Here is a 17,720-nt window from a genome sequence, read left to right as displayed (position 1 = left end):
AAGTACAGAAAGCAACACATAATTTGACAGCTAAAAGGGGTTGTTGGGTATCAAGTCTAACTATAATTTAATACGTAAAGCCTCTTTGCTATATCCCCAACTTAGGATATTCTCTACTTCCTAAGGTAGCTCAATAATACTAAATTTTTAGAATTCTTAAAACTACGAAAAACAAAAAACTAGCCACAACTTAGGAAAGTTGACCCTAGGGTCAGATTTACAGCCCAGGCAGTCATGCCTTACAGCAGCAAATCATTTTCAAAGATCTGGCCCAAATGATAAACCTTAATTTAAGTAAATTTCTGATATTCATTAGAAAACATGACATTTGGACAATTTCTTAAAGAACTTCTGAAAATTATTAGTAAATATAAAGTAATTATTTAAAATTGCTCTTAACACCTAGCTGAGATCAATTTACTGAAGAACTACTTATCTTTATTGTGGGATGAAGACAAATAGATAACACTTGTAGGTAGCATGAAGCATTTGTGGAGACAGGACAGATCTGGATTAAGGTATGATTAGTAGAAGAGTAGGGACTTGGGTACTAGAAAAACTGGGGAAAGAACATGAACAAGAGGAGTAAAGAAGCCAGGCACGGTGGCCCGTGTCTGTGGTCCTAGCTACTTAGGAGACTGAGGCAAGAGGATCACCTGAACTCAGGAGTTCAAAGCCTGGGCAGCATAGCGAGACCCTGTTTCTTTAAAAAAAAAAAAAACAAAGGTAAAAAAAGAAGGAGCAAAGAAAAATTCACCAGTTTCAAAATAGAGCAAAGGGAGAGTCCCATGCCCAAAAAAGGGAAGGAAAAAAGCCTTTCTTCATCATTCAGTACCACCCAATTCCCTACTCCCAAGCCTGAGAGAATTCAGTCTGTAAACAAACTTTATCAATGTGTTAAAAAAAAGCTGAGAATACAACCAATAATTCCATGCTTGTTGTGTACGCAAACATTCCAAGTTTAAAATCTCCCTTAATGTAAACAGACAGAGGTCTCTATATCGCTATATAAATAAATACATATTTACTTATATATGGACAAATATCTCTGAAGGAAAACACAAAGAAGACACTGCTTACCCCAGGCAAAGAGAACTGAAGGCTAAGATGAGTGTGAGAAGACTTAATACCCTATAACTTTAGGAACCTTTTGAATTTTAAACCATGCAAATGTAGTCCCCATAAGTACCACCAACAAAAAAACAACAACCTAAAAATGAACCTTAAATTCAATCTGTTTGCATATGTATGTATGTATGTGTTAGCACAAACTGCACCATGTTGTAAGCTCCCTGCTATTTTGCAGACCTTTGTCAAAGTGAAACATTTCACAGGTGTTCAGGCCATGAGAAATATCCTGCCTAACCACCTGACCACAAGACAAACAAAGGCCCAACTAAAGAAACGCCCCTATCCTATCTTGCTCGACAAAGGTCCAAAAAACACCCGGAACACCATGATGACATCCTGCCGGAACAAAGGCCAGAACTGCCTCATGACGGGAACATCTTATCAATATCCTGCTGCCCAGACCTCTTCTGCCCACACCTATAAATCGCCCCAGGCTATAAGCAGCAGCGGGCTCTGGCATTAGGTTGGTCCCCCACTTCTGTAGGTTTTATGCTGGACATAAAGCCTGTATTTGCTGTTGAGCTGCCCTTCTTCTGTGTGTGTGTGTGTGTGTCCTTTCTTTAACCCTCACCTTCCCTTTAAAACCTAACATTATGTATCTGCTCTTTGATAAGAGGCAAAACACCAAAGTTGTCAGGAATCTTAAATAAATGATTAATTAAAGTTAGATCATATAAATGATAATCACACAACAGACTGAAATATCAATATAAAAAAAATCATTGGTATAGGAAAAAGACTTAAAGAGATAAAAACCTCAAGATCGTTTATATATTTATATAAGAATATCATACAGTATATAGATGTCATGGTGTTGACTAAAATACAAATACAAACATTTTATTCTTATCATCTGTAGAAATGTTAATGATACTTCAATTAGCATACATAAATTTAATATATACAAATATTCTATATATGTAATGTATAAATACACATAATTTCAAAATTACTTAGAACACTACTAGGTAACATGCACCTTAAAGGAAAAGATATAAACTAATCTCGATAGTATTTTTTTTTAACTTTCTTCATATTAAGGGGTATTTTCAGAATTAGAAACCAGAATACATATCTTTTGCATTATGCAACTTGTGAACATTTAAATAGATTTCAACGTAATAGACATTCACACACAAAAAAGTTTCTGGTCTTCATTTACAGTCGCTGAAATATTTAGACAGTGTATACAATGCCGAATTTGAATAAAAACTCAGCTGATCACCCCCAACAGTGTCAAATATATAAGTTTTTGTTTTGTTTCAAAAAAAAGAGACTACTAAATAATTCTGCCTTTTAATCCAGGTAGTTGGTGTCATGTATACAGATATACCTCAATTTCTTGGATTTTGATAATACCAAAAGAATGAAAACTACAGATCTAAATCTATTTTAGTATTTTACTACCTTAGATCTAAGTTAAAAGGAATTCTCTTGCACTACACTATAAACATCATTACTCTAACTACAGAAGAACTAAAGGTGTTAAAATTGTAATTAAAAAGAAAATTCAGGTCTCTATAAATTAATTTAACCTTATAACTTTACCAATATTTGCTTCTAGAATTATTTTACTAAAAATTTAAAATTGCTCTATTTACCAGCCCTTGTTCAAACAGCTCTTTTTCTTCTATCGTCCACTTTACTGAGTAACTGGCTGGTTTTGTAGGAGAATGTACCCTGAGGGGAAAAAAAGGAATTGCAAAAAAAATTTCTGAAATGGAACATTCCTTATTTATGTAACTAAAGGTTATAGATTGCCATGGGCTAAATTCAATACTTTGAGTCTAGGAATTAAAAATAAACAAACAAAACAAGAAGGCTACAGCCTCTACCTGGGGCAGAGATTTACCCTGTCACGTGTCTCTAGCTCAGGATGATGGGAGCCCCAAAAGACATAATCCTTGGGTCTGAGTGAGGATAACACTAAAAGACATTAAAGGAAGTCAATGTGATAACAAACAAATAGGCTCCCTTAGACTGGATACAAAGCAGCAGGTGTTAATACATTCCCAGATCCTGAAAGGCATGTAAGAGTTTAAATCGGTTTCACAAATACTCTCTTTAGTTCTTTCATGTAAATCCATGTAAATATTAAGATAGGAAAGAAGTCAAAAACTACAGCATTATATTTATTGTTTTTAAAATTCATTATCTCAAGGAATTGAAAATAAAACTGATGAAGCTCACTAATTTAATTTAAGCAAGCCATTAATCCTTTTGTTAATTTCATTTTGTTGTTTATTCAGCAAAATACAAAAGCAAAAGGCTGCTCAGTACTCAACCTCTTGGGCAATTGCAAATATGTAAACCCACTCTTTAAGGGACCATAATCTTCCAAATTCATAAACGCTAAATAACATTTTTTCAATTATAGGTAAAGGATATTTTTAAAATAGTTAATTTCTCCAGATAATTTTTGAAACTCACAAATCCAAATGAAAATTTTGTTGAAAATAAGTGAAAATTAACTGACAGAATAAAAGAAATCAAGTCAATTCCAATATATTACATAACAGCTTCTCAAAATTTCCCCATAAATCCCTAGACAAACATATTTTTGACAATATGATAGAACTGCCTATGTAGGGCCATAAAAGAAATTCTGGCAAATAAATAACATGATAAAATTATACTTGTGCCATTCCAACATCTTTATAAAAAAACCTGTTTTTATATCTACTTTATGTTTTTGTATAACCCAAGGTCAAGAGGGCTTTTCCACAGGCCAACTATAATTAAAAAAAAAAAAAATTCTTCCATAATTTTTAACTAATGAAAACAGATTTAGAAATATAAAATATAAGTACATACATGATTTTTGCTGTTTTCTGCAGACTGCATCACATGAAAAAAGAAAACAGGGAAGCGTGTGAGGTTTCTAAAAATACCATCCAGACTTTTAGAAATAATATAAATTGATTTTACCTCTTCATGTATTTTTTATCATCTTCCTTTTGATCAAGCCAGACTTTTTCCGGTAGTGATTTTTTAGATAAATAATATCTGTGTAATTATTAAGGAAACTTTTTAAACAATATTACAGTCATGTAATTTTTACATCACTTATACAAAAGGTGTGCTACATAAATATTAATAGTTCCCTTGTCTTCCCAATTAGAAGTGACTACAAGAAGAACAGCCTCCACATTTGAATCAAGCTTGTCCAACCCTCTGCCTGCAGGCTACATGTGGCCCAGAACAGAATGTTCGAATGTGGCCCAATAGAGATTCGTAAACTTTCTTTAAATATTATGAGATTATTTTGTGTTTTTTTTTTTTTAGCTCATCAGCTATCGCTAGTGTACTTTATGTGGGGCCCAAGAAAATTCTTCTTCCAGTGTGGTCCAGGGAAGCCAAAAGATTGGACACCCTGGTTTAAATATTTTCTTCCAAAACATATGGAGAATGTAAAAGATAAATTTGGTTGGTTGTCCAAGGCAATTTTGGAATAATTTTTCACATTTCTAAAGCCTACAGAAAAGAATCTAAGGATCTTCTCTACCTTAATAAAAATAGTAAACATTTAGATCAAATCTACCAGGGAACTTCCCTCTTAAAGTTCTTAAAACTAGTCTGATTAAATACTTTAAGATTAGCCTGAGATATTCTTCACTTAACAAGTATTTAATGGCTGTATACTGTATATGTCAGGTACTATGCTAGGCACAGGTGCTGAGAACAAAGATACTCTCATTATTTGTTTCTGTATCTAGAAGTGAACCACTGACTACTTAAGTGTTTTATCTACACTTGCACAGTGGCCCCCAATCACACGTGTGACTTCTGAGCAAACAGTGGAAACACTATTTGCATGAACCAGGATGTACTCTAAGTATAAAACATAGTGGATTTTGGCTGGGCGCTAAAGCTCACACCTGTAATCCCAGCACTTTGGGAGGCCGACGCAGGTGGATCACGAGGTCAGGAGTTCGAGACCAGCCTGGCCAACATGGTGAAACCCCATCTCTACTAAAGATACAAGAAAATAGCCAGGTGTGGTGGTGTGCGCCCATAATCCCAGCTACTCGGGAGGCTGAGGCAGGAGAATTGCTTGAACCACGGAGGCAGAGGTTCAGTAAGCCAAGATCGCGCCATTGCACTCCAGCCTGGGTTACAGGGCAAGACTCTGTCTCAAAAAACAAAACAAACAAAACAAAACAAAAACACGGTGGATTTCAAAGACTTAGCACAAAACAAAGAATGTAAAATTATCTCATGATTTTATCTTAAATGTTAAAATGAGAATATTTAAAATATTTTAGGTTATATAATATATATTATTAAAATTAATTTCCTTTGTGTTAAATGAGGATATTGGAAAATTTTAAATTATATGTGACTTTCTCTGAAGAGCAATAATCTAGGCTACAACTGCAATGTCTAGGGAGAATTAGAGAATAAGAAAGTCTAAATGGGGTTAACCTATGATAATTAAAGGTACAGAGACACTCTGAAATCAACATGTCAATAAGTGCAAACAGTGGGAACAGAGAAATTCTGGCTTAGTGAGGAGAAATCCATAAAATGAAGATGAGAGAGGTTAATAAACCACTACTTATTAGACTATGACTAGCTATCTTTATAAATCATAAAATGAGAAATCATTTTGTTCAATCCTCTCCTTTTAAGTGTACGAAAACTGAGCTATAAATAAGGATCCACAAATGTAGGGGAAAAAAATCTTCATTCTATAGTATTTGTTTTGTGTTTTTTATTTAGATTCCTCCCACATAACACCTGTAAATTATGAAGTGAGAAGAACTTTTACATGTACCAACTCTGTGTCCTTGGACAAATTAACATCTCTGGGTTTCAGCTTATATAACTTTAAAAATGCAAGCTTGGACTTAAGGTTCAAAGTGACTTAAATATTCTATCATTTCTACTCAATATTCATATATCATAAACAGTTGGCTAGTGACAGAAACTCAAAATATGCAATCAGATCTCAGATGTAGCAGTAAAACAGAACCCAAGGAATAAAATGCTGCTTTTTGCATACACAGGCAACATGATATTATATAATAGCAGTCTGGGGCTGAATAAAATCCATCTAGTAAACAGTGGCCTCTTGTAATTTTTGCATTTATAGATTTTTCACCCTGAAACCTGTACTTTCCTCATCATCATTAAAGGATACTCTTCTTCCAACAGCATTTTCTCAATAACAGCTCTGTTCTCTTCACTGATGGTGTTATCCAAGGTCCAAGGCTATTAAAAAGGAGAATATATTTTTCTTTTTATTTATTGCTTTTTGAAATTATCTTCTGTTTTGTTAAAGAAAAATACATGAGACAATGATTACAAATGACAGCCACCATTTACTGAGCACACAGACATATTTTTGATTACCACAGTAACACTGAGATAGGCATTAATACTTTACCGGAGCAACCTTAGCACTACTCGCATTTTAAGTGGAAGAGCAGAGACTTTACACCCGAGTCTCTTGGATTCCCAGACTCATGTTCCTGCCCAAGATGAGGTAATAATCGCCATCCAAAAAAGGAATCATTTGTTAGGCATCAGATGCTCTCTGTTAGACACTTAACCTCTTTCCAAAACTCGCCAATAACTCTTTTTCCTCAGTTACAATCTCCATGATCTTACTCATTTTCAATGCTCCAGGTTAAATATTTTCAGCTCATATCCCTTCTTCAACCTCTAGACCATAATATCCAACAGCCCATCCAATATTTCTACTTGGATATCTAACTGTCTTCTAGAACTCAACATATCTAAAACAGAACTCATCATTACTTATCTCCACCTGCTTCTCCCTCTGCATTCCCAGCTCTACAAAAGGCACCGTTGCTCACTAAATTATTCCATGTAGAAATTCAGGAATCACTGTGGATTCTTTCCTTTTCCTTTGGTGCCCATATCCAATCTATCAACCAGTTCTACTTCCAAAATATAATTCAAATCCATCTATTCTATCTCTTCTGCTACTACCTCAGGCCAAGTCCCAATCATCAAATCTTGCTTCAATTACTGTGAATGTTTCCTAACTGGTACCTTTAACTTCACTCTTACTTCCCTCCAGTCTTTACCACAGTACCCAAAATTAATTTTATAAAAATATATTGCTAATCTCTATTAAATCTATATGAAATGTTTCAATGATATCCCAGTTCCTTTAAAACAAAACGTAAACCCTTTAGCATAATCTGACTCATAAGTCCTGCATGACAGAACTCTAGCCTGCCTCTCCAACTTTGCCACATGCTGCCACTCCTCCCTTTCCCACCATATTCTAGACACTGGCCTTCAACCAGAGCTTCTGTAGTTGCTGTTCCTTCTGCCTAGAATTTTTTATTTTAACTGTTCACGTATCTCCCCTTTTCCCATCAATTTCAACTTAAATCTCACCTCCTCTGGGATTCCCACACTGACCGTTAAATCTAAACTAGGTTTCCCACTCTGGTACTCTCAGTCAGCATCTTGCTTATTTCCTTTAAAATCTATTACTAGTCTGTCTGCCTGTTTATTATCTAACTCCCTTTTAGAATATAAGCTTCTTGGGAGCAGGAACATGTCTGTCTTCATTATAGTCATATTCTCCAAGCCTGACCTACTGACAGGCACACAATAAGTACTCAATAAGTAATTACTACATGAAGAAATAAGCCCTGTGATAATCCCACTTTTTTTTTTCTCTTTGAGACCGGGTCTCACTCTGTTGCCGAGGTTGGAGAGCAGCGGCACAATCAGAGTTCACTGCAATCTCAAACTCCTGGGCTCAAGGAATTCTCCTGCCTTGGTTTCTCAAAGCACTGGGATTACAGGCAGGAGCCACCTTGCCCACCTACCACATTTTTAGGTGTAAAGAAACTGAAGTTCACAAATTTGAGAAGTGGTACAGCAAGGATCTGTACCTAAATCTAGCGGGCTCCAAACCTGTTCCTCAACAGGCCATTTTTCAATGTCAAAAGAAGAGGTTTCTATTTCTAAAGTAAGAAAAATTCTAAATTTCTAAAAAAGAAAAATATTACATCTGTGATAGTTGAGAACTGGCACTAAGTTTAAAAAAAAAAAAAGCAGCACTCTAGGCAATAAATAACAGCTTAATGCACCTGATATTTTTATAAAATACTTACAATAAGGCCATTCTCTGTTCTCCAAGATGAATCAAGATAGTGATCCTTTTGTAAAACTGATGCTGTATTTTTGTCACTTCTGTAATAATTAAGAAAATGAGTATATAAGTGAAAATCATACTGGTTAATGAATGTAACTCACACAGCACAGAAGCCGGCAGGTAGTAACAAACAGATTTAACATCGTGGAAATGCCTGCTCTACCTCTTTGGCCTGTGAAATACATGGTAGTGCTAAGCTACCCCATCTCAATTGTGAAACATCAAGTCTGACTGCTCACTTCTTTTGGTTCTCAAGAATAAACAATCTCATGAGGAAAACAATACCCCAAAGCAGCAATCGCAACGTGCTCTGTGACTATGAACCAACAATGCAGTTTCAGTTGATTAGTACCAGTACTCATGGTATACAGGAATTCAACTTTGTGATTAAACCTTTTAGCTGTATCTAAATTATAAAAACTACCATCAATAGCACCACCCATAAAATGGAAAAAAAAAAAAAAACTAGATGACAGAAACAAAACAGAAAATACTCAAAGGACAGTACAGTGAATAGATAAGAAAAACGTGGTTTTAATAACAACTCATAAAATTTAAAAAATTAATTTGATTGGAGGCTTTTCAACATCCACGAGAGATCAAACTTTGTTAATTATCTCACTCTTTTCATTAGCCTCATAAGAACTCTTTAAAGTTACATTGTTTACCCCATATTTGAAAAGGCTGAGTAAGTTTTCGGGGGCTCAATCCATGATACAAATTTAATATTTTGCTTATTGACTTTTTCTAGACCTAGTCTAGTGGTAAGAATTTTCCATCTCTAAGACTGCAAAAACCTTTCAACAGGCTTATCAATTTGAATCTTTAATTAGGCAGTAGTTATAATAAATTGTGGGGCTAATGAACTATTCTCTAAAAGCAATCATTTCTCTCAATTGTTGATGGCAAAGAGGCTTAAACTTAAATGCCAACTATGACCTGGAAGAGACTACTAGGAAGGCTAAATAAAGGATTCTGAGACTTGTATTAGCTCAAGGAAACCTTTGCTCAAATAACTAGGTCTGCCAAGAGTTCAGAAAGTAGAACCACTATTTCAAGTTCACTGTAGAAATCTTTTTATTCCTCAATAAGAAGAATCAGCAACACTCATACTCTGGTAGCTACTTCTGGATATCTGCCTGATTACCACATATTAGCATGTTTAAAGCTTGAAATCACCTTTCCTCCCAAATCTGCTACTCTTCCATTGTTCACCATCTCACTCAGTGGCACTACCATCTCCCTAGTTATCCAAGCCAGAAATCCAAGCCTGCTCTTTTTTCTTCACAACTCCCATTTAATCTGCCCCAATTCTGTTGTTTCTCCCACTTTCCAAATCCAGTCCTTCTAGTATATTCATACTGCCTCTGAGGTCCTGTAGCTTCCAATCTTACATAATTTTCCTGGATAAATGTAAAAGATAAAGCTGACAAACCACTCACCTTCCCTCCTTTATCTTTCTCCACCCATCTCCATCTGACATACGTATAAGACTGCTGTTTATGTCATCTAACAAGAATGTTAGTTCTATGAGAGCACAGACTTAGTTCTGATACACTGTTATGTATCAGTGCATGGCATTTAGAAAATAATCAATATTTGTTGGACTGAATGAACAAGGTAGGTGGGGCGTGCATCAGTCAGATCTCTGGAAGTTAAAAAACGAGGATTTTTATCAAAAAACCAACTGGGGAGTGAAGAGAATAACATGATCTGATTTGGATGTAAGAAAGATTACTCTAACTTCAGAATAGAACAGAAGGGGGTCAAGGAGACAAGGAGCAGTTAAGAGGGAGAGATTATAAAAATACTAGAGGAAGGTGACAATAACTTACAGCTATGGGACAGTGAGAATAGGAAGAAGTGAATACAGTTGTGAAGATATTTAGACAGAATCAACAGCCCTAAATAACTGATAGGGTAGAGGAGTAGAAGGAGGGAAGTAAGGAATGATGAAGTTTAGGTCTGTGCTTTGGGTGACTGGGTGTGTGTAGGTGACATTTACTAAACTAGGGTACAGTGAAGAGGCAGATTTGGTGGGGAAAACTTAAAAGGTGAAACTGAGGTGCCTGTGGGACATCCAAGTACAGATAGATTCAGAGAACTGGATAAATGGATCTGTCACTTAAGAGAGAGATCTGGGTTGGTAACAGATTTGGGAAACATCAGCTGGCAAGTCAAAAATGGTTGAACACTGGTAAAACTTCGTATCATTCAACCTAACAAAGAGAAGTTGAAGTCTTGAGAAGGACTGTGTGGTCAGTGAATAAAAGTCCGATGAGAAAACTCCTTGCAACACCAGGATGTAAAGAACATTAAGAAAAGAAGGATGAGAAAGAATGGTAGAAGTAGAAGAGAAACCAAAAAGTTTCAATGCCACCTTCTAACTTTGACATCTAGCACTTACCAAGTGTTTACAAGTGTCTATTAAATTAATCCTCAAGGGTTTCACAGATGCTATCAACTGTAACTACATACTTCAGAGAGTACCATTACACTAAATTCCATATGGTTGGAGCTCCAACACCACTGGGCACTATTTACCAGAATATAATATTAATGATACTCCTTGGGATTGTATAAGACAATGGTTGTAACCATCACCAGGAACCAATAACCTTTGTAATCCTGCTTGTTACCACGAGTGCTACTGGTGAGTAGACCTAGGCCTCAACTAAAATGGGAAGAAAAAGAAAAGGGGGAAAAATAAAACACAATCAGAAAAATTAAGATAAATCTATGGAAGAAGCATACAGCCAATGCCCTCAGGTGATCAATCTTTAGTGTTTCCAAGGCCAGCCCATTTCTTTCTAGACTGCAGATAAGTATCCCTGCCAACCTATTTCATTAACTTGTTGTGAAAAGTAAATTAAATCAAGCATGCAAAAGCACTTGGTGAAGATTTAAACACTACATGAATGTCAACAAGTATTGTTATTAAGGGCTCCTTACTTATCTGCAAAGCTTTGAGGGACAATGACCATATGAGTTTAATTACCCCTCATGTCTTTACAGGGCTTCAGAGTTAATGATACACTTCTAAACACACTATGTTAGTACCTCAAGCGCTGGGTTAGTACTTCTCCCCAGTTCACAGAGGCCCTGCTATTAAGCTGAACTACATGAAATTGCCACTTTATAGAACAAAAATGGTCTAAATATTGGCAATTTCATATGGTTCAAGCTAATACAGTTCTAAGGAAATTGTACACAATTATAGACATAGCTGGTTGACTTTAGAACTCAGGTTTTCTGATTCCTGACTCTCAGTTTAAATATGAGCAGCCTGAGGCTCAGACAAGTTAAGTATCTTGCCCAAGGTCACATTGCTATTAACTGGTAGGGCGAGCAAATGCAGAAGGAAAACCCGCAACTGTCCAACTCTAAAACCTGGCCCCTTTAAGTGAAGCTGCCTCTCAGAAGTTTTACAACTATCCCCATGTGGAAGGGATGAAACGACTCGCCCAAGGTCACACGGCTAGCTAGCCACAGAGTAAGAGTCCCTGTGCTCAGGTCTCGTCCGTAGCCGCTCTTGTTCTAGTTCACAGTCGAACAGATCCTGAAAAGGAGGGAACGGAAGAAGGAATCTAAATGTAAAACAAACGCAATGTGGTAGGCGAAATCGGTGCCCTCACAGCATCCGGCAAAAGGTGAAAGCGACACAGGAGTACCTGAGCTCCCGGTAACCCCTCTGCCCGCTGGGCAAGGGACAAGCCGGCGGGCGCGGCGCGTCCCAGGCCCACAGGAGACCCTGGTCCAGGCGATAGTCTTCTGTTCCCTTTCCCCTTGCCGGACCTGCAGTTTTCCCAGGGCCCTCTCCTTGAATCCAGTCCCCTTTCCGCCCCAGAGAGACCCGGTCTGTAAGCCTCACCCTGGCTGTGCCCCCGCCGCCGCTACCACGTCCCCTTCGATATCCACATCAGCCTCTTCAGCCGCCATGATGGGACCTGACCCCGTCTATCTTCCCGAGAGATCCCGCGAGACGAAGATGGTCCGGGGGCAGGGCCTAACGCGTCACGGGGCGGGGTTGAAGTGTCGTCCAGCCCCTCCCGTGTCGGGAGGCGGGGTTTCCAGAGCAAAGGCACCCCCAGAGGCCTGGGGCTTCGTCTTTTCTAATTTGTTGACATGTAGAGACCTTGGGAAGTGGCTTACGCCTGAGCTTTTTTTTTTTTCTGAGACGGAGTTTCACTCTTTTTGCCCAGGCTGGGGTGCAGTGGCGCGATCTCGGCTCACTGCAACCTCCGCCTCCCAGGTTCAAACGATTCTCCTGCCTCAGCCTCCCAAGTAGCTGGGATTACGGGCCACCAGCCCGGCTAATTTTTGTATTTTTAGTAGATACGGGGTTACACCATGTTGCCCAGCTGGTCTCGTACTCCCGACCTCAGGTGATCCGCCCGCCTCGGCCTCCCAAAGTGCTGGGATTATAGGCATGAGCCACCGCGCCCGGGCCCGCCTAGGCTTTTAAGAGCTTCCGCTCTTGCACAAATTCTTTGGGATCTCACTGCTCTCATTGATAAAATGGGGATAACAGCAACATCTTTCTGGGCTGATGAAAAAGTCAAGCCAGACCTGCTTTGTGAACTGTGAAGGTTGCATACTCGCTGGTTATTTAAGTCTCTGTCTCTGTTTTTTAAAGAAAAGGGTCGTGCAGCCCATATGTGAAGTCGTTCAGCATTTCACCTAAGTGCTGAACAACTTTTATTTTAAAATTCAACAGATATTTAAGAATATAACTTATGATTGTGTAATTTATTTTGTAGATGTCTTTGCAATTTAAAAATCACGCTCATGACCATTAATCCTTACAGTATTCCAGTGAGGTAGGCAGAGCTAATATCACCAATTATACGTTACAGGTGAGGTAACTGAGGCCTGGAAAGCTGAAATGACTGTCCAAGGACACGTAGCTTCAAAGACAGCTAGGAACAGAATCCAGGCTTTGTTGACTCTACTGAGTGCTCACCATGTGGAAATCACGTTGTTAGAAATTGGAGGATAAACCCCACTTCTGTCTAGTTTAAAGTTTCTCAAGAAAGTAGATTGGCCGGGCGCGGTGGCTCAAGCCTGTAATCCCAGCACTTTGGGAGGCCGAGATGGGCGGATCACGAGGTCAGGAGATCGAGACCATCCTGGCTAACACGGTGAAACCCCGTTTCTACTAAAAATACAAAAATTAGCTGGGCGTGGTGGCGGGCGCCTGTAGTCCCAGATACTCAGAAGGCTGAGGCACGAGAATCGCTTGAACTGGGGAGGCGGAGGAGGTTGCAGTGAGCTGAGATCACGCCATTGCATGCCAGCCTGGGTGACAGAGCGAGACTCCGTCTCAAAAAAAAAAAAAAAAAAGAAAGAAAAAAAAGAAAGTAGATACTGACGGCCAGCACTTTGGGAGGCCTGGGAGGGCGGATCACAAGGTCAGGAGTTCGAGACCATCCAGACCAACATGGTGAAAACCCGTTTCTACTAAAAATACAAAAATTAGCTGGGCGTGGTGGCGGGCGCCTGTAGTCCCAGATACTCAGAAGGCTGAGGCACGAGAATCGCTTGAACTGGGGAGGCGGAGGAGGTTGCAGTGAGCTGAGATCACGCCATTGCATGCCAGCCTGGGTGACAGAGCGAGACTCCGTCTCAAAAAAAAGAAAAAAAAAGAAATTATTAGATTAATTAAAAAATTAGATTCTGCCCTTCTGCATTCCCCTGCCTTAGCATCTATCACTCACACCTTGTAATTTTTCATTCGTCTGCCTCCCGCCCTGGACTGTGAATTTCTTAAGGACAAAGACCACGTCTGCTAGTCCTTCCACTACCAATATTCAGCATAGTGTATGACACATAGCAGATGCTCAATAAATATTGAACAGAGGAATGAATGAATGAATGAATGAATTAATGAATGAATGAATGAATGAATGAATTAAATGACCTCACTTCTCACACTTTTCCCAATTTGTCCCATCTCACCTTTGTTCTCAGGCTGTACTCTGAATATGATGGCAAATGATGGAGAGAAAGAATTGTAAAGAGGGAGTGCCCACTTCAGAAACCAAACACTGCTAGGGCCCATTCTCAGGCCACCATGAGTGTGTTACTTCTGTTATCAGTGGGCTTATCCAGTAACCAGTCCATCTGGTAACACCATGCCTGGCACAGAGTAGGCACTTGAAGATGTCTGTTAAATTTAACTTAGAGCAGGGTTAGGGTTTCTTAAAAAGACGTAATGGGCTAAATCATCAAAACAAATGTAAAGTGGATATGCTTTTCACTGATTTTACACAGCAGGCAGGGATGGGGACCCTGGCAGGGCTGTCTGGATATACATCATATCAAATGAGAATGGTGCTTTCTAGAGCATAATGCAGAATACCATGTGAACAGCATCTCTGGCAATGCAGAAGCAAAGATGCTTCTGGTCCAGTGCCAGGTATCAGTAGGCATTAAAATACATGTGGAAGGAAAGGCCTGTACAGAATTCAGATTTGCCCAATTCGTCTCAAAACCCACCTGAACAGAGACACTGGCATAAAGCTTTCCCGTACACACTCCACACCATGCACTGGGTCCATTGGTTTTATGTGAAAATGGCTCGTAAGGGTCTAGATCTAACTCCTTCCAACAGGATAGAGCTATGAGCTCACATGCAGATGAACTCCAGAGGCCTGGTCTACTGTTTAAAATTCCCCATAACCCTGCAACCCTGGGACTTGTCGAAAGATTCATTTCTCACCAAGGAGTCTGAAAGCAGAATGAATAATTCAGAATTAGTGTTTCATTAAACTTGTAGCATTCCTACTCTGCTTGGTACTGATGCACTGAATGAGATTGACTCAGTCTCTGCCCTCATAAAGTCAATCAAATGTGCAATGTCAGGCTGGGCACTGTGGCTTATTCCTACAATCTCAACACTTTGGAAGGCTGAGGTGGGAGGATTGCTTGAGCTCAGGAATTTAAGACCAGCCTGAGCAGCATAGTGAGACCCTGTTTCTACAAACAAAATGAAATAAAACAGATCACTTGAGCCTAAGAAGTACTGCTCTCTAGCATGGGCAAGAGTGAAACCCTGTCTTAAAAAAAAAAAAAAAAAAAATTCCACAACAATGTAACAAGCTCCATGTCTGTCTGCTACAGATGTCTGCTAAAATAGTAATAATCATAATAATAAGCTTCATGATGGAGAACCTACAAACTGCTGTGGGATCTTGGAAGAGGGGCACTTAGCTCAGAATGAACACTTTCCTTTATTGTACTTCTGAGGAAAACATGGGTCAGTCAAAATTTGAAAGTACCACTTTAGACCTTGGGGAATACAAAATAAAAACCCCTGTTTCTAACCTAGAGAAAGAAGCAATGGAAAAATACTAGAGGGCATAGTGCAATGCTGGGCACTCACACAGAGCCAGGAATAGTATCTATTCCCACTGGCCAGACTGAAAAATCCTCATGATTCAGGTAGACAATCTGAAGGGTATGAAAGGAAAATAAACCTCAGGACCCCAAAATCACTAAGCCCAGGGAAAAGTCAAGCTGGAAACTATGGCAAGCAAACCTGCCTCCCACTTTATTCCTAAATAAGATAGCTGCAAATATTAGAAAAAAAAAAAGCTACATATCTCCTTCACAATTTGCCCACAAGGAAATTCCTTGTGGACCTCAAGATCTTTATCCAAAACAGTTCTGTTGAATTTCACCTTGGCAATGTAAATTGATAGCTCATCTTCACAGGTGGGACAGAAAGTCACCCTCTGCTCACCTGAGACAAATGCATACCTGACTGCTTCCGCTGCCCTATTGTTAATGTAAAAATGCAGGTTCACTGAGCCTGTCTATGTAAAAATGCAGATTCGCTGAGCCAGTCTAAACTGTGTATTCAGTGAGAGGCTGAGCTCATTTAAAAGTGGGAATTGAGCTCATTCAAAAGAACGCAACGTTTTATTTCTTATCTACCTAAGACCTGGAAGCCCTCTACCCCACCACCGCTGTCCCAACTTCCAGACACATATTGATTGATGTCTCCTGTCTCCCTAAATGTATAAAAGCAAGCTGTACCCCAACCACCTTGGGCACATGTTGTCAGGACATCCTGAGGCTGTGTCATGGGTGCATCCTTAAACTCAGCAATATAAATCTTCTAAATTGATTGAGACTTGTCTCAGGTATGTTGAGTTCACAAAGGTATCGCCCAAGTAGTGGAGGATGCTTAGCTCTGGGTGAAGCACTGTTCTGGCACTGCGGAACAAATCTTAAAGGTAAGACCTAAAAGGATCAAATTATTTCCTGGTAACCTCACTGCATACACCTCTTCTCCTAAAAGTACAAGGATATTTATAGGAATACAAAAAGAGCTAGCACTAAACAAGGTAAAATTCACAATGCCTGGCATCCCATTACCAGACATGCAAAGAAGTAGGAAAATATGACCCATAATGAGGGGAAAAAAATCCACTGAAACCCACCTAGTAGTGGCACAGATGTTAGAATTACTACACTGGGACATTAAGACAGTTTTTTTTGTTGTTGTTGTTTTTTAGATGGAGTCTCACTCTGTCGCCCAGGCTGGAGTGCAGTGGCGTGATCTTGGCTCACTGAAACCTCTGATTCCGAGATTCAAGCAATTCTCCTACCTCAGCCTCTGGAGTAGCTGGGATTATAGGTGCCCACCACCACGCCCAGCTAATTTTTATACTTTTAGTAGAGGTGGGGTTTCACTGGTCTTGAACTCCTGACCTCAGGTGATCGCCTGCCTCAGGCTCCCAAAGTGCTGGGATTACAGGCATAAACCACCTCACCCATCCTAAAATACTTACTATAACTGTATTCTATATGTTCAAAAAGTTAAATAGAGACATGGAAAATACAAAAAGAATGAAATTGTTCTTCTAGACATGAAAACTACAATGCCTGAGATGAAAATACACTGGATGGGATTAATGGCAGGTTAGACATTGTAGAAGAAAGGATTCGTGAACTTGAACACATAACAAAATTAGCAAGCCAAAATTAAACGCATGGAGAAATAAAGAATATTAAAAATAAACAGAGAATCATTGAGCTATAGGATAAATTCAGGCTTCCTAGTATATATGCAGTTGGAGTCTCTGAAAAGCAGAGGGTGGGGAGGTCAGGAAATATGTTTGAAGAAATGACTGAAAAAATTTTCAAATTTGAGGAAAACTATAAATTCACAGATCCTGAAAACTTAAGGAACCCCAAGCAGGAAAAAAATAAAAACAAAGAAAACCGTACTATGGCCTATCATAATCAAATTCTCAAAACCAGTAACAAAGAGAAAACCTTACCAGAGAAAAAAAGGTAACCAGGCACCGTGGCTGACGCCTGCAACCCCAGCACTTTGGGAGGACAAGGCTGGCGGATCATGAGGTCAAGAGATCGAGACCATCCTGGTCAATATGGTGAAACCCTGTCTCTACTAAAAATACAAAAATTAGCTGGG

At 38.9% G+C, this 17,720-nt stretch overlaps 1 protein-coding gene across 1 annotated transcript in view; it reads right to left on the bottom strand.

Annotated features, from left to right (window-relative positions):
* Positions 1-12,254, bottom strand: part of MYSM1 (Myb-like, SWIRM and MPN domains 1) — a 40,607-nt gene extending 28,353 nt beyond the window's left edge. Inside the window, exons 1-6 of the mRNA XM_011941327.1 lie at positions 12,147-12,254; positions 8,235-8,313; positions 6,275-6,345; positions 4,060-4,137; positions 3,946-3,969; positions 2,733-2,811 (exon numbers count right to left, since the gene is read on the bottom strand). Of these exons, the coding sequence (XP_011796717.1) occupies positions 2,733-2,811; positions 3,946-3,969; positions 4,060-4,137; positions 6,275-6,345; positions 8,235-8,313; positions 12,147-12,214 (399 nt within the window). The 5' untranslated portion in view covers positions 12,215-12,254. The remainder of the gene's footprint in view (positions 1-2,732; positions 2,812-3,945; positions 3,970-4,059; positions 4,138-6,274; positions 6,346-8,234; positions 8,314-12,146) is intronic.
* Between the last annotated feature and the right edge of the window lie 5,466 nt (positions 12,255-17,720).

The sequence above is a fragment of the Colobus angolensis genome, unplaced genomic scaffold (genome assembly GCF_000951035.1).
Source record: "Colobus angolensis palliatus isolate OR3802 unplaced genomic scaffold, Cang.pa_1.0 Scaffold102, whole genome shotgun sequence".
NCBI lineage: Eukaryota > Metazoa > Chordata > Mammalia > Primates > Cercopithecidae > Colobus > Colobus angolensis.
The sequence above is the reverse complement of the archived record's forward strand: the minus strand, read 5'-3'. Positions and strand labels throughout refer to the sequence as shown.